This window comes from Crinia signifera, chromosome 6 (assembly GCF_055691185.1).
Source record: "Crinia signifera chromosome 6, ASM5569118v1, whole genome shotgun sequence".
In the NCBI taxonomy this organism is placed as follows: domain Eukaryota; kingdom Metazoa; phylum Chordata; class Amphibia; order Anura; family Myobatrachidae; genus Crinia; species Crinia signifera.
Genome location: NC_139222.1, coordinates 35,486,813 through 35,512,919, shown reverse-complemented (window position 1 = coordinate 35,512,919; position 26,107 = coordinate 35,486,813). Strand labels below are relative to the sequence as shown.

General features: G+C 47.0%; 1 protein-coding gene across 1 annotated transcript in view; it reads left to right on the top strand.

Moving 5' to 3' along the window:
• Nucleotides 1-26,107, top strand: part of LOC146007518 (uncharacterized) — a 66,019-nt gene that overhangs the window by 36,110 nt on the left and 3,802 nt on the right. The window contains exons 3-7 of the mRNA XM_083145940.1: nt 14,694-14,836; nt 17,256-17,447; nt 18,264-18,357; nt 18,473-18,570; nt 18,678-18,930. Coding sequence (XP_083002066.1) covers nt 14,732-14,836; nt 17,256-17,447; nt 18,264-18,357; nt 18,473-18,570; nt 18,678-18,930 — 742 coding nt within the window. The 5' untranslated portion in view covers nt 14,694-14,731. The remainder of the gene's footprint in view (nt 1-14,693; nt 14,837-17,255; nt 17,448-18,263; nt 18,358-18,472; nt 18,571-18,677; nt 18,931-26,107) is intronic.

Below are 26,107 nucleotides of genomic sequence, written 5' to 3'. Positions count from 1 at the left end.
GAGAACACAATGAGGAAAGACACCAAACAGTTATGTCTTCAGTGCATTCCAAATTTATTTGAACAACTTACATATATTTATATGCAGCCATTGATGGCCGCCCACACATATCCTGCCCAAAACAGGGCGTACAGACAAAAATCCCCTTCTACATAAAACAGGTTATTTCCAGTAGATGCTATTTTCAGCGTCCCCTGTCAAATAGGTGATTTCCACAGATAATATGCTCAGCGTCCCCTATAGTTCATACAGTTTTGGTTTCACACCTGCGTGTCTACCGAGCTACAGTTTCCTTGCACATCTATCTTTGTGGTCACAGGCTGTCTACTCTATCTTTTTGGTGAGTGCAAATAGCTGACATATGCTTCTTCTCTGAAACCAAAGTGTAGGTGCTTACTTTTTGAAGTTACAGGCTAATAGGTTAAGAATTCTTTCGGTACTTGTGTATTATCACGGCGCCCAAGGTTTTGATCGCAGGGCATCTGATCGCATCGCATGCGATGCGATTTTTAATTGTATGACATGCGATTTTTAATTGTACAAGCTCCCTGATGGGTGCTTACTATGTTAAATGCACCCCCATTGTCAACGCCACCCCCACTATCAATGTCAACCCGAAGCGTGGCGAGCCCGCGAGGGGCGGCGGTACGCGTCCTCTGACCTTTTCATACCCCCACTATCCACGTGGCGTGGAGTTGATTTTATATAGTGTGAAGAGCGCAGCCAGCCACCGAGCCTGAACCGTGGCGAGGGGACGCGGATTACTTGACATGTATTCCGCGGGGCTAGTGGGGGTATGAAAAGGTCGTAGGACGCGTACCGCCGCCGCTCGCCATGCTTCGGGTTGACGTTGATAGTGGGGGTGGCGTTGACAATGGGGGTACATTTAACTTAGCAAGCACCCATCAGGGCGCTTGTACAATTAAATATCGCATCGCATGCCATTTTGCTGGCATGCGATATTTTATTGTACATTGCGGGTCTTTTCACCATAATATCGAATCGCATACCACTAATTAAGGTATGCGATGCGATGGGCGCCATGAGAATACACAAGTACCATTCTTTCTTATATTGAAGCATTATTGATTATTATAATAAAAAATAATGGCTGAGCGTATTTATATCTATCAAATGAGGCTACCATTTTCCCCAAGAGACGTGTGCAGAGATGCACCAACACCATTTGGAACCTCATAACTTCCCGTACCATGTCCCAAAGAGCCCTCACTTTGTCCTCTGGAAGGGAAACCTTCTGAGTGTCTAGTACTATTCCCAAAAACTGAAGTCTTAGTGACGGATCCAACTTAGATTTTTGCAGGTTGAGAACCCACCCGTGGTGTCTGAGCAACTCAGTGGTACGAAGGATGCTGTCCAGCAGTTGTTCCCTGGTCAAGGCTTTTATTAACAGGTCATTAAGGTAGGGGATTATGTTGACCCCTTCGACTCGGAGCAGAGACATCATCTCCGCAATTACCTTGGTGAAAACCCTCAGTGCCTTTGATAATCCGAATAGCAACACCTGGAATTGGTAGTGTTCTTCCCCCAGGGCAAACCTGAGGTATGCTTGGTAAGGTGACCAAATTGGGACGTGAAGGTAAGCGTCCTTTATGTCTAGAGACACAAGGAACTCCCCTTCTTGTTAGCCTGAAATTACAGCTCTCAAGGATTGCATTTTGAATACCCTCAAGTAGGGGTTCAGGGATTTCAGATACAAAATGGGCCTCACCAAACCATCTGGTTTTGGTACCATGAACAGGCTTGGGTAAAACCCCTGCCCTCTGCATAAAGGAGGGACCGGTATAACGACCTGTGCTTTTGTCAACTTCTGTATAGCCTTTAGAAATATGTTCTGGTCTCCTGAGGAACCAGGAGACTTGTTTTGGAAAATATTCTTGGCGGAATTTGTACAAACTCTGGTCTGTATCCCTTGGAAACTAGGTTCCTCACCCAGGAATCCTGACAAAAGACTTGCCAAACCGGAGCAAAAAACCTTACGCGGGCCCCCACCTTGAGTTCCCCCACCGATGGAGGGCTGGCATCATTCTGAGGATTTTGAAAAAGCAGAGCCAGTGCCCTGGTCCTGTGGAGCAGAGGCAGCAGGCTTACGTGGCTTCCATCTGATGCCCCTGACAGCATTGGAAGCACCCCTGGCCTTTCCCCTGAACCTAGGGGTTCGAAAAGACTGAAGAGAAGGTCCCAGATACGAACGCCTGGCCAGCGGAGCAGCGGTCAGGAGGAAGATTGAGTCCTCCGCCATAGAGACCCAGGCATCTAACTGCAAAAAGCCATTCCCCAGTAAAGGCAAGAGCTTCCACAATGTTCTTCTATTCATTATCAGCAGACCATTGTCTAAGCCAGGGGTAGGCAAGTAATTTTTGATGGAGTCCGGAAGTTTGAAATGATTTTGGTCGAGGTCCAAAAAATGCTGCCAATATGGGGACAATGCTGCCAATACGGGCACAATGCTGCCAATACGGGCACAATGCTGCCAATACAATGACAATGCTGGCAATACGGGCACAATGCTGGCAATACGGGCACAATGCTGGCAATACGGGGACAAGGCTGGCAATACAGGGACAAGGCTGGCAATACGGGCACAATGCTGCCAATACGGGCACAATGCTGCCAATATGGGCACAAGGCTGCCAATACGGGCACAAGGCTGCCAATACAGGGACAATGCTGCCAATACAGGGACAATGCTGCCAATACAGGGACAATGCTGGCAATACAGGAACAATGCTGGCAATACAGGAACAATGCTGGCAATACAGGAACAATGCTGGCAATACAGTGACAATGAAGGCAGATTCTGCTCACCTTTTAAAAAAAATGCAAACTCTGCATACTGTACTTTAAAAGTGGACGGGCAGGCCGCAACACGCAGATGCACTTAAAAGTGCCTCCTGGCTCCGCTGCCTGCACCTCTCTCCAGCAGTGGATGGGGATCGCTGCGACAGCCCTTGCTTGACAGCCCCTGCTCAGGCGTGGAGTGCGGCGTGGCGTCAGCTCCTTCACTCGGCGGACGGACGGGCTGGAGGGAGGGGGGAGGGCTTGGCGCGCGCGGCGTCTCCCCCTGATCACGCTGGGCGCGTCTTCAGCCCCGCCCACGTGATAGCACGCTCGCTCGTCAGGGGAAGGAGACGTCAGGTCTCACTTCCCCTGGCATTTACACAATAACTGTGCGGTCCGGAGATCTGGCTTCTGCGGTCCGGAGATGGACCGCGGTCCGCCAGTTGCCGGTCCCTGGTCTAAGCCATAAGGCTCTGAATGCAGACACCGCCATCGTAGAAGTTCTGGCATTAATAGTGCCAACCTCCTTAAAGGAGTCACAGATGACTTGCGCTGCGTCTTGAATGTGTTTTACCAGTTGTACCATTTCTACTAGGGTCTTGTCCCCCACTAAGCCCTCTTGCAGCTGACCAGCCCATGAATGTATGGCATGAGACATCCAACAGCCTAAGAGGCCTCTGGGACACTCCTGCGGCTGTATAAATAGATGTTAATGTGCTCTCCATTTTCTTATCGGCCAGTTCCTTTAAGGTGGTGGCCCCTGGAACAGGTAGAACTTTCTTTTTTGATAATCGCAAAACAGATGTGTCCACCGCAGGTGGGGTCTCCCAATGCTTTCTGCCCTCAGTGGCGATAGAAAAAGTACAACAACTTTTTAGAAATTTCAGGATTAGACCATTTTAAGCAGATTATCTAAAACCTTAAAGTTGGAAAAAGTGATAACGGACTTCATTTGTGTAAAAAAAAGGATTGAAGGGGATTCCGGCTCTACAGCAGGAATTTGTAAGACATCACGTATAGCCACTATCAGTGGTTCTTAGGAGTACTGTCTGTGTAAGGATCTTCCTTTCTCCTCTTCACCTTCTTCTAATTCCAATGCTTCCCCTTTATCTGAGAATTCCAGCAAACCACGCTTATGTGGTGCCGGCAGGAGTGGTAGGAGTGTTATCCCTCCACTGCCTATTCAGTGTCTCCACAGACTTCTGTAGCTGCAGTGTGCACCGAGACAGCTCAGCCATCATAGATTTCATAGAAGTAAGCCAAGCCGGCTCTGAAATATACCCCCACAAGCTACATTGGTTTGTGAGTGTGTGCTGCATTGACACTATAGAGTCCAGCAGTGGAAGGGAAAAACCTAGTGTGGCAAACTTATCACCATGCTGACAGGAGACAAATCACATTTACAGACAAGGATAAAAGCAAGCCTGCCCAAAATCATTGTATGAGGAGACCCAGAGAAAGAGGAACCAACACACCAGCCTGCAAGAGACCTTAATCAGTGTTGTGTCTTTTGGCAGCACCAAAATACAAATATATAAATGATATTCACTTATAGAGCTAAAGTGAACCCCCTAAGACGGGTGGCCACACCGGTCCTCGAGATCTACCAATGGTCCATGTTTTCTAAATTACCTAGCTGGTGCACAGCTGCAGTCATTTCTAACTGTCACATTTTGAAATATGCTGCATTCATTCCTACTATAGATCCACAGGTTGCCTGAGAAACGGGTGCCGGACGAGGTCCCGACGGTCGGAATCCCGTCTGTTAAAACACCGACAGACGGGTTTCCGACGGCCACCGGCTATTCTCCCTAGTGGGGGTCCACGCCCCCAATAGAGGGAGAATAGAATAGGTGGCGAGTGCAGCGAGCCACCATGCCTGCAGCGTGGTGAGCCCGCAAGGGGCTTGGTTGCGCTCGCCATGCTGTCTGAGTCCGGCCAGTCGGGATCCCGACGTCAGACTAATGACTGTTGGGACCCTGATTTTCGGAACCCTATACCACACCCCTGAGAAACATGAACTGTTGGTAGATCTTTAGGACAGGTTTGGCCACCCCTGCCCTAAGAGGTCTCCAAGCGGCTCTCCCCCAATATACAGCCCTGTACCAGCTTTTCAGTGAGGAGCTGGCGTTCCGCTGCAGCGCTGTGAGGAAGAGAGAAATGGCGCCAGGAAGCGGCTGTTCTCGCTCTGAGTAGGCTCCACCCCCAACAGTGGCACGAAGTCTGCTTGTTATTTATACTGGCAGTGTCTCCCCGAGGATTACATTTTAACTGCTAGCACCCCCTTTTACCTAACTTCTGCCAGCCCATGCAGGGGAACTATGGGATCCCTCCAGAGAAAGTCCGTATGTTTCCACTGCGGTAATGCCACACTGCTACCGGTGTTCCCACTATCGGGTTCCCCGGCATCTACTCACCACTCCAGTGACCTTTGGACAGAGCGCTAAGGGTGTGCGGCAGCTGTGAGCGTGTGCGCCAAGTGAACTACGAGGCACTACACTAACCCTCAGGACGGGCGTCCTGTCCGCAGGGACAGAGGAGACAACTAAAGAAGTTGGTGTCCAGACAGAATACCCAAAATTAAAATAAACTGAAGAAAACTCTCTGTAACAGAATGTGCAATCTCTCCTGAGGGCACAATTTGTCTAAACTGAGCTGGAGGTCGGGGCATAGCCAGGGGGAGGAGCCAGCACACCTAGTTGAAGAAGTTTTAAGTGCATTGGCTCCTTTGGACCCCGTCTATACCCCATTGTACTAAGCAACCCCAGTATCCCTTATGGATGCCAGAGAAATAGGATCTGATGGTTCCAGATAAATGTGATAAACCAGAGTGTGGGGAGGAGACTGGTCAGATCTCTGTGCTGGTAACACAGTGACATGATGTGAGGGGGAGAGCAGGAGTATAATAGGGGCTGATGGCTCCTGATGTATGAGATACACCAGAGAGTGTGGGGAGGAGACTGGTCAGATCTCTGGGCTGGTAACACACAGTGACATGATGTGAGGGGGAGAGCAGGAGTATAATAGGGGCTGATGGCTCCTGATGTATGAGATACACCAGAGAGTGTGGGGAGGAGACTGGTCAGATCTCTGGGCTTGTAACACACAGTGACATGATGTGAGGGGAGAGCAGGAGTATAATAGGGGCTGATGGCTCCTGATGTAGGAGTTAGCCCAGAGAGAGTGCAGGCAGGAGACTGGTAACACAGAGTGACAGGATGTGAGGGGAGAGCAGGAATATAATAGGGGCTGATGGCTCCTGACTCCCCCACTAGGTAGATGCATTGTTCTCATTAGTTTGGTCTAACAGATGGGGGTGTAGGATAAGAGAACACTGTATTGGCAGAACAAGGAAAATATGAAATAATTGATTATTACTCACCTGTGCTGATATCTGTAAGGATTTCATCCTTCTTACACTGCTGATCACCCCTCATATTGTTGTCTTCTCCCTCTGTATCTTCTGCCTTAATGTCAGTCACGTCCGTCTCTTCTCCCTCTGTACCTTCTGCCTTAATATCAATCAAATCTTCACACTGAACCTACACAAAATACCACGTCTGCCGTTATGGAAATTACACAGCAGAATATCAGTCTATAAGACACACACACACACACACACACAACTGCTGCAATCATATAGTGACAGTCACTTTGGTGTATGGAGGATACCCTACATCCCACCTACCTGATTCTCCTGTGGGGTCCTGTGATTCTCCTCTGTACAGTGCTGGGAATATAGAGGACGGGGACATCTCTCTGGGGTATCTCTGTTACGGAGCCCATCTGTAGGAGACAAGCAGTGACTGAGGACATTGTACATATGCAGCTATCAGATGATTTGTGTATAGATGGCCTCTATAACTGACCTTCCTGTACAATAAAATGAATTCTCCTCTTACCCAGTGATGTGAGTGGCCAGTGATTCTCCATTATCACGTCCTTGTACAGACACTTGTGTTCCTCTATATACTCCCACTCCTCCATGGAGAGATAGACAGTGAAATCCTGACACCTTATAGGAACCTGACACACACAATGATACAGTCATCACCCAAACACTTCCCCCGGTGTTACTGTATAATGTCCCATTCCCAGCTGCACCTCTCTGGTCACATCCCGCGGTGTTACTGTATAATGTCCCATTCCCAGCAGTCACCTCTCCGGTCACATCCCCCTGTGTTATGGTGTGTACACACGTTAGATGTGCCTTAAGATCCTATCCACGATCTGATCAGATAGGATCGTGGATAGGATCTTAAGGCACATCCGATTTCCATCCTATCTTGACTATATAGTGCAGATCTGCACTATATAGACAAGGCAGCCAAGACTTTCTGTCTTCCGATACATGAACGCGCATCGGGATCGCAAGGGTTAAAACCCTTGCGATCTGCATCCGATGCCGATCCGATGTTGACTATATCGTCAACATCGGAAAGGAAATCGGACCGTGTGTACACAGCATTACTGTATAATGTCCCATCCCCAGCAGCCACCGTCCCGGTCACATCCCCCGGTGTTACTGTATAATGCCCCATTCCCAGCGGTCACCTCTCTGGTCAGTCAGCTTCAATTGTATTGCTCCATTGGGTGCCATCTAATGGCTGCCGTTGTGCAACTAACTTGCTGTCAAACAGGTAAGGAGCAGTGTTAATCTTATATTGGATTTTGGTCATAAATCCTTTCTGCCACTGTAGGTTCTTCTGACCCCAGAACCTATGGCAAACATAATAGGAGGGCATAGGTGTGGCAATATGCTTCTCAGACGGCTGCTTTTCTCTACCTGTTCCTAGTGGGTCGAGCTTACAGAATCTTTAAACCGGCAATCATTCACCTGGCAAACCCAGTTTTGTTTTGCTGTGTAAATGATTGCTGCTTTAAAGATTCGGCCCGACTAATTTGAACTCCCGCACCTCCTGCTTCTCGCAGGCTACAGGTTACCCTATATGTTTTTATGATTGTGTCCATTAAATTGGATTTTTATAGTTTATTTTCAAATACCATGAGTCTCTAAACCTTGTTCAGGATCTGACGTGTTGTGGTGGATGCTGAGGGGCCACCATCACTAGAGGGGGATTTGTGACCTCACATCTTTCCCTCCCTACTCTGTGGACTTCACAGGGTTCGCAAATATACAGCAAGTATTTTACCCTCTTTTGAGCATCAGGGACTCCTTTTTTACATATGCCTGCATCCCCTGGGACACGCTCCGCCGGGTTGGCGTGTGTCTCCATGCATCGTTCCCCCCCCCCCCCCCCCTCTATTTCAGTGCTCAGAACCAGAGCAGGGGAGCTCCGCTCTGCATGAGACCCAGCTCCGAGATGGAGACCTAGTGCCGCTTTGGGAACAAGAAATGGCCCTGACCTGTAGGAGGATGTGATGCGGCGCCGAGGGTCCCGGCAAGAGAGAGACGTCTCCCAGCACTGGACTGCAGGAGTCCCGGCAAAAGGGAGACCCTGCACCACTGGAGGAGGGGACCCGGCGAGAGGGAGCGCAGTGGAGGTACACACAGCTCAGCTTGTTCTGTGGAGAGGAGAGCAATTTCAAACTCCTGCTCTCTCTCCCTTTTTAAAATGTCTCAGAGGAGCGCCCAAATCTATGTTTGCTTACCAAAAGAGAAATAGACTCGGGCCAGCCCTCAGCTCAGGGTTTATGCCATATGGGGGAGAGGAGGAGGCTTCTGTATGTTCCATGCTGGGGGGAAGGTGAGAGGAGGCTTTATTCTGTTGGGACCCAGAAAAGGTCAGTTAGGACCCCAATTTTGAGGGGTCCCAGGGTAAGTCATAGCTAAGGTCTGGCTTTATGCTACAACCAACCTGACAGACTCTTAAGTGTAGTACTGGTAACAGCCCGACGCCCTTCTTATCCGCTTCTCCCTGTTTTGTTGTTCATCATTATTCGTAGGGACTTCTACATATGGGGGGGAATTTAATAGGACGAGAGAATCAGAAATGAGAGATTTGGTAAGAAATCCCCATTATTATTATTTTTAAAGCGGCAATCATTTACACGGCAAAACCAGTTTGATTTTGTAGTGTAAATGATTGCCGCTTTAAAAAAAAACACTGGAGATTTCTTAATAAATCTCTCACTTTCTGAATCTCTCGTCCTATTACATTTCACCCTTTGTGCTTATACAGACCTAAAGCAGCCCATACACGCTGCTATGAGGGCGTGCTTTCCGTGCTGTACTAGCACAGATCAAATTGCATTGCATTGCATGTGCATCCGTTGTGCATGCAATTTGATGCAATTTGATGAAACCTAAGTACAAAAAGTATGTGCAAGCACATACTTTTTGTACTTAGTTTTCATCACATTGCATCTCATTGCATGCACAACGGATGCACATGCAATGCAATGCAATTTGATCCGTGCTAGTACAGCACGCCCACAAAGCAGCGTGTATGGGCAGCTTTAGGCCCACTCAAAACAGCAAATCTGAGTGGCTTTCAGCTCAAAGCTGCCCAGTGTGTACGGCCCGGCGATGAGCGCTCCCGCATCATCGCCGGGAAGACACTCCTCTGCTGGTATTACCAGCAGATGAACGGCTTTGGGAGTGGCTTTGCATAGCACAGTGCTATGGAAACAGTCCGCTCATGCACTGAGCAGCTTCAGCCCCACCCCCCATACACGCTGGGCATAGTCGCCCAGTGTGTATGGACCTGAAGATGTCATAACAGGAAGTGAAAGCAATTTATGTACTGACACTGATCTGTTTCAGACTTGCTGGAAATGGAGAGAGGGAGCTGTGTAGACAGAGATTGGAGGTAGAAGCAGATAGGGACAGGGGGTGGGGTGGAGAGAGTTTGTGGGCTAAAAACTGTTGCAGCTCAAAGTGAAAGTACATTGCACAATCCATCATTTTGATGGGCTTGTAACTAGTGATGTATATATGTGATATTGTGAGGTGTTTATGTGCATTATTTATTATGTTTTGTAAAATATACACAAGGTCATGTGACTGTGAGCAAAAGGCATGGTCATGTGATAGAAACTAGCCAATCCTATTGTACTGTGGCCGGTACTTACAGCCCTGTCAGATATAGCCCCGCCATCCTGATAGAGACCCATGTGGTAACTATGGGGGACTGGGGAGCTGGACTGTCTACTGGCTGCTGCACCTGGTACATCTTGTTGCTCCCAGGAGATGACATCTGTTACACGCGCTGAGAGACTCCGATGCCAGTAACAAACACTTTGCTTCTCTTTGTTTTCTTGGGGGGTGATCCAGAATCACTATCGCGTTTCTCCATCACTGTGCAGGACAGTTTCCTCAGAGGGCAGCTGGTAAAGCTGCCCATACATCTACAGATTTATTGTCCGATCTGGCTGATTGCAACAAAAACCTGGTAATCAGGTGTATAATGGCAGAGGATGGCACTGGAGTATAGCCATATGTTACACAGGCCCAGACTGAGGACTGTATGTGTGTGTGGCCTGGATGGGACTTGGTCCTGGGACTGTGCTGACAGGGGTCACAGCTGCCGCGTGTAATCACTAATGCAGGGGCTCAGTCATTATAGAATAACTACTTATAATAGAGCATAACGGGATATACAGAGGTATGATAGGGGGATGAGGTGGGAGGCACCTGTGCCTCCTTATGTCTGTGTATACACACAAGGACCGCTCAAAAAACGTTAAACATCCGACTTCTGGCTTGCGTGTCACACCCAACTTACGGCTTGTGCGTCCCACCTGACTTCCAGGCTTTGTGGAATAAATCATTAAAATGTAACTTTTATTGTATATGCTTATAAAATACAGTTCGATTGTATGATGTGCAATACCATTGATCAGGGGCTCTCAATATATTTTGCTCTGGGACCCCGTCAGACAATAAACATGATTACAGGACCCCAGCAAGCTACTATAAAATGGCCGCCACGCATGTAACCAGCAGACCACAGAAGCACGGCAGCATTGCAGAGGCACAAAACACAAGTGAAGTTACTGCTAATGGAATCATTTAATATCTTACACAATTGCAGAGATGAGCTCCTTCCAGAGTCCCTGCCCTACATGTGTATTTTATTATATTCATGCAAAATTGTAATACTTATACCTATTACAAAGGCTTTGGGTCTGTCAGAGAGGCTGTGGGTAACAGGGGGGAAGGCAGTGGGTGACAGGGAGTCTGCTTGATGACTCCGCAGATCTCTAAGCCAGGAGTCTGAAGTAGCAGACAATTCAAATGATTTTTCAGACTTGGATCCCTGACTAATGGTCAGCAACATCGGTCAGGAGTCGTGACCCCATGCTGAGAAGGTTGTGACCCACTTTGGGGTCAGGATCCACAGTGTGAGAACTGCTGCAATAAGACAAAAGTAATTAAAAACTTGTTTGTCTGTGTATTACTGCTCCAATCATTACTTTTGTCAGTATATCTGTAAATAAAGGTCTAAATATATTATACACACTTCTGTATTGAGTTCTGAGGGAGGATTTGTAATAAATATCTTACCAGATTAAAATTATATGTACACTGAGGTCATGTAAATAGCAGTATTATATCCAATAGCTTCTTGGGGCACCTGTACCCATATGAGGGATATAGATGGTGATTTAATCCTTATAATCTGATCATTAATCATAGTGCGTCATCAGCATCTAGTGTGTGGTCAGTTATTAAGTAGTCGCTGCGATCTAGTAGTGTATAGCTGTGATTAATACCCTCACATAGGTAGTGTTCACTATATGCATCTTTCATACCTCATGCAGTTCCTCCTCCCTGCCTGGGGTGTCGCAGCCTGCTGTGATGATTCTAGCACAGTGTGGTCTATATTTCAGCACTGATATGCAGACCAGACCTGTGCTAGAAGCACTGCAGCAGAGAGCGACATCCTAGGCAGGAAAGAGGAACAGTGCGGGTTATGAAAGATGCAGAGTGCTAGAATAATCACTAAAGGCTGCTTTCTCTGTCTAATAATAGCGGGCTACTCTATTAGCAGTGAACACGTCCCACAATCGCACGTAAGGTTATCGCACTTATCACCCCCTAAAAGCTGCTTGTCGCAGTTATGCGCACTCCCTATTTTTGACCAATCCTATTATATAATTGAAAAACAGACGACTAGTGAGGTGATAACCTGTGACAAGTGCAGGTGACATTAGGGATATCACCCTGTACCCCCGAAAATGGGCAAGTAACATAGGATAACAGAGGGCATAATAAAAAGGATTAAAATGTGTTAAATGGCTGCTATATATACATGCCACCATATAATGTTTATAGGACGCCACAGGCCGCTCCCCCTGTACAACAGGACACCACAGGCTGCTCCCCCTGTACAACAGGACATTACGTGCTGCTCCCCCTGTGTAATAACACCAGGGCACTGCAGCACAATAACCATCACCTGCTGCCAGATACAGCAATGCCTTCTCTCGGTACCCCCGTGGCTGCTGGAAGTGAGAGGCCTCAAGTAAGATGATCAGTAGCCAGGGGCGTAACTAGTACTTTGAGGGCCCCATAGCAAAATTTTGAAGGGGGCCCCCCTATTGTCAATAAAATGCTACTTAGGGGAGAGCAAGAGAGAGCGAATGAGGGGAATGAGAGGCAAAGACGGTGTTAGGGGAAGACAGAGAGAAGAGGAAAGAGGATAGAGAGGGGAGGGGAAGTGAGCACTACCTCACTGTAGCACAACCATACAGTAAGTCTCTGATCAGGCATGAACTTCATGGCATTAGACCCCACACCATAAAAATGTGAATAGTGGCGCTGCTCTGCTGCAGGAGCCAGCCAGTCTAGGGCTAAACTTTCTGCAGTGTGTGTGGGCACTAACAGGGGTGGATTGGGACAGATAAGCAGCCCGAATTGGGGTGGGGTCTGTTAAGGGGATGGGATCAATTCATATAGGGAATGCAGCCTAACCCTAACCTTCCTAATTGTGCCTAAACCGATGTTTGCTGTCTGTATCTTGATCCTTTTTTGAGGTTTCTGGCTCAGGACTTCTGACAGCAGTTGGGATGCTGGCGTCGGTAATCTAAATGCCAGCATCTCGCTCTGATACCACTACTCCTCCATAACACCTAATCATACATCTACACCAGAATCTTACTACTACTATAACTACTACAGTAAAGGTAAAACCATAAGTCAATTGTGCCCAATGTAGTGATCCCAAACAGTTAATTTGTTGCCAGCTCCCACTGAAGCTGAATTGCTCATTCAGAAAAAAAAAACTGGAAGTTTTAAATACCCTGTCAGGAGTGTTTTATGTGACCTGCCAGTGAACAGAAGAGGCTGAGCTGCCCTCAGAGAGGGGAGGATTTGATTTATTGAACAAGGGAAGCTGGTACCTGCGCTGCCGCTGTGATGTGTGGCCGGACAATGCAGAAATCACTCATCCCCACACTTTTGGTAGACTCATGTATCCAGCTCCGATAGCGTCTCAGCTGAAGCAGCAGGCTGACACTGTGCTACGCTGCTACTGAACTGCTCTGCAAGCCTGCACCACTGCTGTGCTGTGCTGTACTGTCCTGGGCAGCATGGCACGTGTAGCCTATACCCCCGACCACAGCCATGCTTCCCTGCTGCCGGCTGCTCCTGCTGGTGGAAGTAGCGGCGCGGGCGCCTGCTCCCGGAAATGGCCAATAGCCTATGCTGAGGACAGCATCTGACTTGCTTTCCACAACGGAACGCGAATCTCTGAAGCTTGGTGTTGGGCCAGCAGCATGTGGATTGTTGGAGTACCCCGGCTGAAGTACTTCAGGACAGTAGGTCACTGGGTGCAGGGGGAGCTGCGGGCCCTTGAAACAGCTCGGGCCCCATAGCAGCTGCACCCCCTGCACCCTCGGTAGTTACGCCACTGACAGTAGCGCTGCCCCAGCAGTAAGCTGAGATGCTGCCGCCACTGAACATGGGGATTGGTCTTCGGGAACATGGCCGCCGCTCCCTCATACAGGGGACAATTGTTAGTAGTTATTAGTCGTATTTACAGCATGGAATCAGCTACCGGTGACCTCACATAACTCTCTCTATACATTCACCCAAGGTAATTAGCTCTTCTACACCAGTCCGACAGTGATGTCCCAGTGTCCTCATATAGCGGCGGCCATTTTGTTGTGGTTTGTACGCAGCTACCAGACTCCCCAGCGGCTGTAGCCAAAATATATTTACTGTCTGGGCCCGGGGCAGAGTGGGAGGAGCTGTGTTACCAGGGAAACGTAACTTCCTTCCTGGCGTGTATGGCAGGCAGGAGGGAGAGTGCTGCAGCTGGCACCAGGTATTATACTGCTAGTAACAGCATAGTAGTGATTGCTGGGTGTGAGCCATAAGGGCACTTACAGGGGAGCTGCTGTTCTACAGTATAATACCAGGTGTGAGCTGTCACTGGGACCAGGGAGAGGCAGCTGAGTCCTCACAGCCCTAGCTGTGCTGCTGCAAGGCAGAGACTGGTGTGTATGTATGGGGGGTATATGTGCCAGGCATGAGGCTGTATAAGGTGTGCCCAGGTGTGTATGTATGCGGTGTAATGCTGGGTGGTGACTGTGGGTATGGGGGTATATGTGCCAGGCATGAGGATGTATAAGGTGTTCCCAGGTGTGTGTGTATGCGGTGTAATGCTGGGCGGTGACTGTAGGTATGGGGGTATATGTGGCAGGCATGAGGATGTATAAGGTGTGCCCAGGTGTGTGTATGAGGTGTAATGCTGGGCGGTGACTGTGGGTATGGGGGGTATATGTGCCAGGCATGAGTATATATAAAGTGTGCCCAGGTATATTATTGTTTATGTCAGTGAGTAACATAATAGGAAATGTTATATACACCGACCAGGACTGTATGGATCAGGGAATGGAGCAGGATGTAATGATAACTCAGTGATGCATATCTGCATATGTTGCTTGTACTCTGATGTATAATAATTATATGTATTCCTGGACAGTGGAGCTGTGAGGAGCACAATTCTGTACTGGAGGTCACATGAGGATGAGTCGCGTCTCTGATTCGCTGAGGATGGACATGGATCACATGACTGAGAGGATAGTAAATCTCACCCTGGAGATCATCTTCCTGCTGACTGGAGAGGTGAGGAGGAGGGGGGGATCCTGATAAAGTCACAGTGATGTCACTCTTATCTATTAACAAGGGAACTGACAGGAGAGATGAGGGATTCTTTGAGAGAGGATCCACCCCTTGCGATCCTGTTCTCTGCGACACCAGCTGTGACACCAGTCATAGAAGACCTCTGCGTTACCAGACTGATGTCCCCATGACACTGGTTACAGAGATGCCACGGTTATATGGCTGCGGCACTACATATGAGGAATGGGCAGTGGCTGCAATAGTCGCCATCCCTCTATATAGTCATCAGCTCTGTCTGTTACACATGACACCTAGCTCATTACCCATTATTTATCTGCAGCCTAATTCGTGGTAGAACCACCCATTGCGGGAGGAACAGCTGTAAGCCTGTTGGTGGGGTGTCTACCAATTTGGGAGGGCTGTTGCCTAGTCTCCTGGCAGAGGTGCCCAGGTTGGTTGGATGATACCTGTAGAAAGTGCCGAAGATTCCCAGTAGGAGCAGGAGATCTGGACTTTGACGTGGGTGTTCTAGAACAATCCCCCTTGTGCTGTGCAGCCAGTGCTGGGTTATCCCTGTGCTGGGGATTCTGTAGTCTTGTAGTAACTCCCTGTATTTGCACCACTCATCCTTCCTTCAGCTGTAGCAGAATGCACAGCCCCTGCCCCATGGTGCTGCCACCCCAATACCTCACTGTTGGAATGGTGTGTGCTGGGGAATGGGAAGTGTTATGTTTGTACCTCACATAGGGCCTTATTCAGATCTGAGCTCAGTAGAACTTTGTTTGGAAATGGCCAAAACCATGTGCACTGCAGGTGGGGCAGATGTAACAGGTGCAGAGAGAGTTATATTTGGGTGGGGTGTGCGGAGACTGAAATCTAAATTGCAGTGTAAAAATAATGCAGCCAGTATTTACCCTGCACAGAAACAAAATAACTCACACAAATCTAACTCTCTCTATACTTGTTACATCTGCCCCACCTACAGGGCACATGGTTTTGCCCATTTTCCAAACAAATTTGTACTGAGCTCAGATCTGAATAAGGCCCATAGTGATTTGTATTTAGGCCATAGAGACTCCATCTTGTCTCATTTCCCCACAAACCATGTCTCACAGTTTACGTGGGTCACAAACTCCAGTTGGTCCTAGATGAGGTTTGTCCTTCGTAATGGCTTATCCCTAACCACGCACCCATACAGGCCAGGTGTATGCAGGGCACCTGATATGTATGGCTGGGGCACCATCACCCCAGTGTCAGCCGCTGACCTCTGTAGCTCCTGCACCGTGATAGCGGCCTCTCTGGTCTCCCCTTACATGTCTCCCTCTTGCTCTGACACTGAGTGCTGAGGAGCTTCCATTTCCTCACTAGATGCAGCATTGCACCCTGGGATATACCAGCACTTGGGTATTGTACTGTAGTCGCTTCCTGTCTCCTACATGTCTATAACATTACATGGAATCGCATGCGATTTATCCCATGTAATTCACGGGGAGCTGCGGGGGGCAAGAAAAAAACAAAACCTGAGCAACGTGTGGTCCGGGCTGTGCTGAGCACACTCAACCAAATAGCGGGCGACCTATCCCTTGAATTTTTTTTTTTCAAATTGTACCGCTGCTGTCAGCAGTGACCGCTCAGCACTTCCCAGACACTGCGGACTGCCGCGATGATGCACCCACAGCCCCCATGCTGGTTGCACCTTCATAGTTGTGTGCCAGTGGTGCGTCATCGCTGGAACACGCCTGTGGATTGGACCAACACATCGTGGGTGCTAAAAAGCACCCGTGATGGGTCCGATCCAACAGATTGAATCTGCAGCAGAATCAATCTGTAGGGTCCGACCTGATGCGCAAGGGATCACGCATTAGGGCGGATGTGGTGCCAAACACATCCGATTTGGGCCTTTAACTTTGGAGCTTCCACAGCACAAGGTATTCACGCAAGGCTATTTAGTCAGGGCGCTGCGCCATTCCCTGGTTTTTAAAGTGCAAAATGCGCTCTGCCCCTTTAGAAGTGTTCTACTAGAACAGCTTGTCCGCCACGTCAGTATAGTGTTCATTCTAGCACCCGCTATCTTTGAAAATCCATGTAGTTCCTCTTCCCTGCCTGGGGTGTCGCTGTCTGCTGTGGTGTTTCTAGCACAGGTCTGGTTTGCATATCAGTGCTGATATACAGACCACACTGTGCTAGAAGCACTACAGCAGACAGCGACACCCCAGGCAGGGAAGAGGAATTACATGGATTTTCAAAGATAGTGGGTGCTAGAATGAACACTACAGTAGATGTGCTTGGCATCTATTCACATTAAGGGAAGAGCATGGGGGAACAGATGGCAGAGGGGTTATATTTGTATAATACACTCCTCTTGTACTAAATTTTTGCACAGTTCTTAAAACCGGTTCTAAATAGGTGTCTTGTCACACAGAATTACTCTATGGTGAGGAAGACATCCGGTGAGTGTGTTACACCCAGTAGCCACCCCTGTGTGTCAGGAGAACTAGGCAGGACCCAGAGCCCCATCATGCTGCCTCCACCTCACTCACTGATACATGAGAGAGACAATGAGCGGAAGATCCTAGAACTCACCAACAAGATCATCCAGCTGCTGACCGGAGAGGTGACTGCTGGGAATGGGACATTATACAGTAACACCGGGGGATGTGACTGGAGAGGTGACTGCTGGGAATGGGACATTACAGTAACACCGGGGGATGTGACCGGAGAGGTGACTGCTGGGAATGGGACATTATACAGTAACACCGGGGGATGTGACCGGAGAGGTGACTGCTGGGAATGGGACTTTATACAGTAACACCGGGGGATGTGACCGGAGAGGTGACTACTGGGAATGGGACATTATACAGTAACACCAAGGGGTGTGACCGGAGAGGTGACTGCTGGGAATGGGACATTATACAGTAACACCAGGGGATGTGACCGGAGAGGTGACTGCTGGGAATGGGATTTTATACAGTAACACCAGGGGATGTGACCGGAGAGGTGACTGCTGGGAATGGGATAATATACAGTAACACCGGGGGATGTGACTACTGGGGATAGGGCATTATACAGTATCCCAGAGGGAGATGAACGGAGAGGTGACTGCTGGGAATAGGGACATTATACAGTAACACAGGGGGATGTGACCGGAGAGGTGACTGCTGGGAATGGGATTTTATACAGTAACACCGGGGGATGTGACCGGAGAGGGGACTGCTGGGAATGGGATAATATACAGTAACAATGGGGGATGTGACTACTGGGGATAGGGCATTATACAGTATCCCAGAGGGAGATGAACGGAGAGGTGACTGCTGGGAATAGGGACATTATACAGTAAACACCTGGGAATGTGTTTGTGTGATGACTGTATGTTTTTGGGTGTCCGGTTCCTAAAAGGTGTCAGGATATCACTGTCTATCCTTCCATGCAGGAGAGGAAGTATGTAGAGGAACACAAGCGTCATGGTCTGTACACGGATGCAATGGAGATGGATGTGGAGAATCACCAGCCCCTCATATCACTGGGTAAGAGGAGACTATCACTTATTGTGCAGAGGAGTGCAGGTATAAGGCCACCTATATAAACATATGAGATAATCACATACATACAGACTTTACCCTGTTACTACGTCTCCTACAGATGGAGCCAGTAACAGAGATACCCCAGTAAGAAGTCCCCACCCTCCATATTCACAGGACTGTACAGAGGAGACTCGCAGGACCTCACAGGAAGATCAGGTGGGTGGGATTTAGGGTTTCCTCAATATACCAAAGTGACTGTCACTATAGGACGTGTAGAAAAGCTAAGTGTATCAGAAATTACATTTTGTTGCTGGTTACTATAGGGTGAAGGCCACTTCAATAATAATGAAGTTAAAGATCTAGATGGAGAAGAAATGTTTGTGACCGATAAGAAGGCTCAAGAAGAGATGTATGTCACTGTTATAAAGGCAGAATATACAGAGGGAGAAGAGACGTATGTGCCTGATATTAAGGTAGAAGGAGAAGAGTCTTATGTGGCAGATAAGGAAGAAGATACATATATGAGGGGTGATCAGCAGTGTAAGGAGGAGGAAATCCCTACAGATATCATCACGGGTGAGTAATAATCACTTATTACGGAGAGTAACATATTCCTCTTGTTCTGTCACTACAGCAGCCTCTTATCCTGCACCCTCCTCTGTCACTACAGCAGCCTCTTATCCTGCACCCTCCTCTGTCACTACAGCGGCCTCTTATCCTACACCCTCCTCTGTCAGTACAGACTAATGAGAAGGATGTAACTGCCCAGTTACAGTTATAGTGCCATCTACCTTAAAAATGGGTCTATTGGTGCGGTCACCTCTTGGCTGTTTGATCCAAACTCCACCTAATTATAGCTATGTATTAACCCCATTTGATTCTAGGCCTCAACCACCTGAAGATGAAACTTTTGAAACTGATTTCTCCAGGTCCTTGGACTCTATAGGCTAACTGAACGTACCTCCTGGTCTCTATGTATCGCTTCTGCTGAGTCTCCAGACCACCACCAGGGGAGGGATGCAGTTAAAATCCCAGCGGTCGGGATCCCGGCGTTCAGAATCCCGACGCTGGAATCCCGATCGCCGAAATCCCGATCGCCGAAATCCCGACACTTTCTCCCTCCGGGGGTGTCCATGACACCCCCGGAGGGAGAATAAATTAGTGTGCCGAGCGTAGCGAGGTACCGGGCTCGCTGCACGGCGAGCGCAGCAAGCCCGCAAGGGGGGGGCGATCCACGTCCCCCCCCCCTTGTCGGGATTCTGAACGCCGGGATTCAATACTGAATCCCCAGGGGAAGCTAGATCTTCCTAACCATGTTATGTCCATACAAAGCTGCCCGCTTTCCCCACAGGTGATAGCACTCCATCATGGAGAGGGTCATGTTGGGAGGTATGCTATTGGGTTCCAGTTTACCTCACTGAACAGCTTTGAATATCTGCTTTGCCCAGTTTGACAGTGGACACCTTATTTCGAGAACTTGAAGATAAGTAGTTTCTATCTTCTAAGCTCAATGAGCCTTGGGGGAAAATAAAATTTAACCAAAATTCAGTGATCTCTGCACAGACTGTGATGGAGAACCAGACCAGATGTGAAGAAAACCTTTGACCTATGACCCCTGCATGGATCCTACCACAGAACAGAATATTTGACCAAATACCCCTACTTAATACCGGAGTGGACATTGGCTCCAAATCATATATAAAATCAACTCCACGCCGATGTGGATAGTGGGGGTATGAAAAGGTCTGGAGGACGCGTTCCGCCGCCGCTCGCCACGCTTCGTAGTGGCGTGGATAGTGGGGGGGTGCCTAAATATCATTGCATGTCATAGAATCTTATAGTAACGTAAATGGCATCGCACCCTATACCATTTGTACCCTGCGTAAAATCGCATCGCACGCAAAAAAACACATGGGATACGATTTTCTTACTCAGAATCGCCCACTAAGCAATTTGCTTAGTGGGCGCCCTGCTAATACACAAGTACCGCTTAGAATTTAACATTTCAGATTATAAGAGCAACTCATAGGTTATTCACATATTCGTATTCCAGGCAAAAACAAACATTATATATATTCAACAATAGCAACCTAAAAGACAGTGAAAACATTTACCCCACTGAACAGCTTTCATATTTCATGCCCTACCATCCACTAGGGTGTGGTGGAAGAACAGAATAGTGTTCCGAGCGTAGCGAGGCAACGTGCCAGAAGCATGGAGAGCGCACACGGTGCACTGTAACCTGTGTCCATGTCAACTGTGTTGACATTCGGGTAAAAAAAAAAAGTGAAAAAACCCATGTCGACATTTGACTGTCGACCTAACCCCTGTCAACCTTATGATCCTGTGGACCTTCCTGCATGTTGACCTAGACACATGTCAACCTAATGGTGTCGACCTAATGACTGTCTAACAACTTGCTGGTGGCCAACTGATCCACACCCCTCATGTTCTACCGTGCAGGTAACTAATTTAATCCATTGTTCCAATTCTGGTCCCTCATGTGCCATCCACTTTCTCGCAATTATAAATTTGGCCGGGTCATTAATTTTTCCACCAATTGATTATTTAGATTCCCTTCCCTTAAGTCATAATTGATGCCCAATAGGCATGTTTCCTCATATTACCTATCTTCTCCCCAAATATTTTAACCAAATCACATTGCCAAATCATATGAAAGAATGTTCCTTCGGGTTCTCCTACATTTTGTGCATAAATCATTTTATTTTGGTTGAATTTTCTTCTTTTAACCAGAGTGACATATACTCTATGGGCGGTATTCAATGAGGCTGATTTGCCAGGTTTTTATGGCGATTTTGTGGTGTAAGGCGAATTTTTGACAAAAACGGTGAATCACCCTATTCAATGACCAGATGGCGAATACATTTCACGTTTTTTTTCGCCATGATTCACCGAGTAGCAATCGCTATCTTTTTATGGTGAAGTGGAATGAGAACTTTTAAAATAAAGTGTTTTGTTTTTTACATTTGGTGTCAAAAAATCAGGAATTTTATTCTGAGGAGGGGCATGCTATTTTTATTCATGTGCTGTAAGCACATGAATATATATTTAATAAAAAAAAATATATATATATATATATATATATATATATATATATATATATATATATATATATATATATATATATATATATATATATATATATATATATATATATATATATATATATATATATATATATATATATTATTTTTTTTATTTTTTTTTTTTTTTTTTTTTACACTGACCAGCCAGCAGGGGGCGCCGGAGCCGAGCCGCTCATTAGATATTCATATATTCACTGCACCCGATCGTTACATATTCATGATCGGGTGTAGTGGACATACCCAGTCCCCTGCTGGCACCCCCGGGGGGCAGCCTGTGCTGCCTGGCACCCGGGGAGCCCACCTCCCCCCCACAAACGTTCTGGGGCAGGCAGGGAGACTTCCATCTCCCTGCCTGCCACCGTCCTCAGGCTCCCTGCGGCGTTCGCCGCAGGAGCTCATATTCGCCGGTCAGGGGCAGCGAGCCCCAGACTCGTTGAATACCGGAGCCGGCGAGGCTCCGGAACGCGGCGACCAGTGGCGAATGTGCAGCGAATCCTAAACAGGATTCGCTGCACGTCACCGGTATTCACATTGAATACCGCCCTATGTAAAGATGTACAGCTGGATCTGTCGGAGTTGAATAGATTCCGTAACCCTAGTTGGTGATGCTAATGCATGCTTCCACTCCTGATTACTTAGTTCCCCCACGTCTACCTCCCAATCTTGTTTTTTTTTTCTATTTGTAGGCTCCTACGTTCACTTACTAGTATATATATATTTCCGCAATCCTGAGCTTTTTTCATTGTCCAAATTTTTTTTTCCTGGAGAGTCCTTAATTTCCACAACTCTTCCCCCATATCTTTTATTAAGGCTACTTCTCAATTGCAGATACCAAAAGGAAAAAAAACTCTTGGTAGTTTATATTCCTCATCTAATTGATTATATTATGTGTCTTAAATACGCCCATTTAATATACTTGGCCAATGGTTTCTATCCCAACCTGTCCCCAGGAATGTCTAATTTCTTTCTCCTTCATTTCGTTCTTTTTTTTTTTCCCTACCTCCTCTAGCCCATACTGGTATTTCAGGATCTAGGCAGTTATATCCCATTATTCCCATACTCTTATTGCTTGCCTAATTAAAGAATTATTTGTTCTTATTGTATTTCCCAATAGCATGGCTTGTCTAGGGGACAAGCGAGAATCATACAGGCCAATTTTCATTAATCAATATTGATGCTAAAATTTTAGCAAAAGTACTGGCCCATAGAATGGAGAGGGTATCTAATAGTATCATCCACCCAGACCAAACAAGGTTCTGAAGGGGCATGAGTACGGAGAAGAATATTAGAAGGTTATTCGCAAATATTCAGATCGAACTGGGAAATGCAAAGGCAGTAATAACATTAGATGCTGCTGATTGTATAGAGTGGACATCTTTGGACAGTCCTGGAAACATTTTGGAATATATATATACTGTATATATATATCTCACACACACCCAGGGCAAGAGTCCACAGAAATGGATATGTTACAGAACCATTTGACTTGACGAGAGGGACAAGGCAGGGGTGTCCGCTATCCCCTGCCTTGTTCAATCTGGCTATCGAACCTCTGGCCTCCATGTTGAGAAATACTCGAGTACTTGAGGGGTTTAAACAGGGGAATAGAGAAAGAGAGGTTATCTCAATGTATGCAGATGATATGCTGATATAGCTATAAAATCATATAGTAGATCTACCAGTGGTATTAAAGTCGTTGAAAATTTTGGGAGATATTCTGGACTAAAACTGAATTGGGCGAAATTTCAATGTGATACCTTTTAAGAGGAAAAACAAGGAAGCAGCGGAACACCTTTGAGATGGGTGGATGATACAAGATACCTGGGGATTAGAGTTTCAAATAAGGCTGAGGACTTTATGAAATTAAATATGGAACAACTTCTTAAATTATATCATGGTAATGTCAAAACCTGGATTAGGTTACCACTTACAGTAACAGTAATAGGGCCTACACACATCCCGATTTTGGCCAGAGATATAGCATGCCAGATTTAGCATAGCAGATTTCCTTTAAGCACAAAATCATCTATATTGCTTAGAACGTGCAAAATGTGTCAACGATATGCCTCAGCGATTCTGCTTAGCGATTTAAGCATGCCAGATTCTTCTTGGGCTCAGGGAGTGTCCAGATGAGCAAAATCGGTGGTCACTTGAGCACAAAAAAAAGACACCACACAAAAGGCGCCCGATATGCAGGGTCTTGCTAAACGATTTTGCTAGATTGATGGGACATGCTCATTCTTCATCTTAATGCGATTTAGACGCTCGGGGCCGCGCATCTATATCAGTTTAGCCTCCACACACACACCGATGTATGCTTAGTTTCTAAGCGACCTTGCTAAATCGCTTAGAAAATGGCACAAAATCGGCATGTGTGTAGGCCCCATAAGAATTAATCTAATAAAAATGTTGATCCTACCTAAATTCCTGTATGTCCTCCAAAATGCACCAGTGTATGTACCAACTAGTATATTTAACAGAATAGATAGTATTACAGTCTAATTGATATGGGGAGGGACAAGGGCTAGGATAAAGAGAGACACATTAATAAGAACAAAAGGTACTTGTGTACAATCACGGCTCCCACGATGTCCATCGTATAGTAAAAAATCGCAACGCATGCTATTTTTAACAGAAAAGCATCCAAATGCATTGAAATTAGTATCAAACATGTTCAATGGCCCCCAAATGTCATTTTTGAGGCTGTACGACCCCCACTATCAGCGCGAACCCGAAGCGTGGCGAGCGCAGCGGTACGCGCCCTACGACCTTTTCATACCCCCACTATCCACGTCGGCGTGGAGTTGAGAATAGAAAGTGTGGCGAGCCACCGAGCCCGAAGCGTGGCGAGCGGACACGGATACCTTCACAGGTATACGCGTCCCCTCGCGGGCTTCACAGGTGTCCGTGTCCCCTCGTGGGGCTCGCCACGCTTCGGGCTCGGTGGCTCGCTGCACTCGCCACACTTTCTATTCTCAACTCCACGCCGACGTGGATAGTGGGGGTATGAAAAGGTCGTAGGACGCATGCCGCCGCCCCTCGCGGGCTCGCCATGCTTCGGGTTCGCGTTGATAGTGGGGGTGGTACAGCCTCAAAAATTACATTTGGGGGCCATTGAACATGTTTGATACTAATTTCAATGCATTTGGATGCATTTCTGTTAAAAATCGCATGCGATCGAATCGCATGCGATTTTTAAAAAAAATGCTTAAAACCTGCAAAAATCACATCCCTGCGGCATGCGATGGGAGCCGTGAAAGTACACAAGTACCGAACAAAAAGACAGGCAGGATTGGGTTTGCCATGTTTTCGTTTATATTATATGGCATCACAATTAACCCATATCCAAACATGGAAGAGGGGAGGATGTGGTAAATAGGCTAGTGTTACAGAATTGTGGTAACATGACCCCTAGACACCTCCAACAGTATAGTTGATTGTCCCAAGTTACCTTAGCGATTAAATCTTTTCCAAGTAGGCCATAAATAAGTTGGCATAACTTGGGGCAAAGTTTTTGCCCATCGCAGTTCCTTTTTTTTCTAAAGATAATAATCCCCTTCCAAGAAGAAGTTGTTTTCTAGAATATTTTTTTTTTATAACTTCAGGGTACTTGGTTTGATTCAAATGCCATGAAGTCTCTTCCAATCCTTGATGGTTATCTAGACTAGTGTATAGTGATGATAGATAAGCCGCTACTAGGAACCCTTGTAAAGGTTGATGGATGTGATTTTATGGCATTTGAATCAAACCAAACACCCTGAAAAATGTCATAACTAATAACCAATGGAAAAGATGGGGCCTACCCATCTTGATGGGTAGGCCCGGTTATGATCTCTCAGATATAGAGGTGGTAGGATTGATCTGGTGTTCTCATGGCTGAGATGGAGAGGCCACATAATGATTCTGTGCTGCAGTGTTTGTAAAAATTAATTAATTTGAGATTGAGAGATTCTAGAGTGATCTAAATCAAGTTCAAATTCTGATTCTAACTGCATCCTTGAAATGGCATTCTGCAAATGTATTCTTAAATGCAGGTGAAGCCCTGAGTGCAGGCTTGGACAATAATGCTCTTTAATACTACACAGCAATGAAGCACTGCTGCATGACTGAACTTTCTCCACAACTATGGCTGTCCATGTTTGCTTCTGAGTATATGTGCACTGGTTGTGCCCATACCTCCCAACATGACCCTCTCCAGGAGGGATACATTGCTCTGCTCCTGCATTTCCCTCTTAATGTATGACTGTCACCACCTGTGTTGAAGCACCGTTTCTTATCAATTAACCTGTTCAACACAGATGAGGGTACTCATACATTAAAAGAAAAGTCCAGGAGCAGAGCATTGTGTCCCTCCTGGAGAGAGTCATGTTGGGAGGTATATGTGTCTTCTTTCCAAACTGGGGAAGTCGTATTTGAAAAAGGCACTGATTGGCTGAGCTTGAATCCCTTTGTTTTTAAGCTGGCCGCTGGCCATTGCACCGGGAAGGACACAGCTTACCTGCCTATAATAATGATGTTCTGTTAGTTGGACATCCACAGGAGGGTGAAGTAGGCCACAAACCTCTCCATCTGCTGGGTTATCCTGGCACTTTATGGAAACCCAGCCACACTCTCAAAAACTCCCCTAGTGTTATGCTGAAAGTATT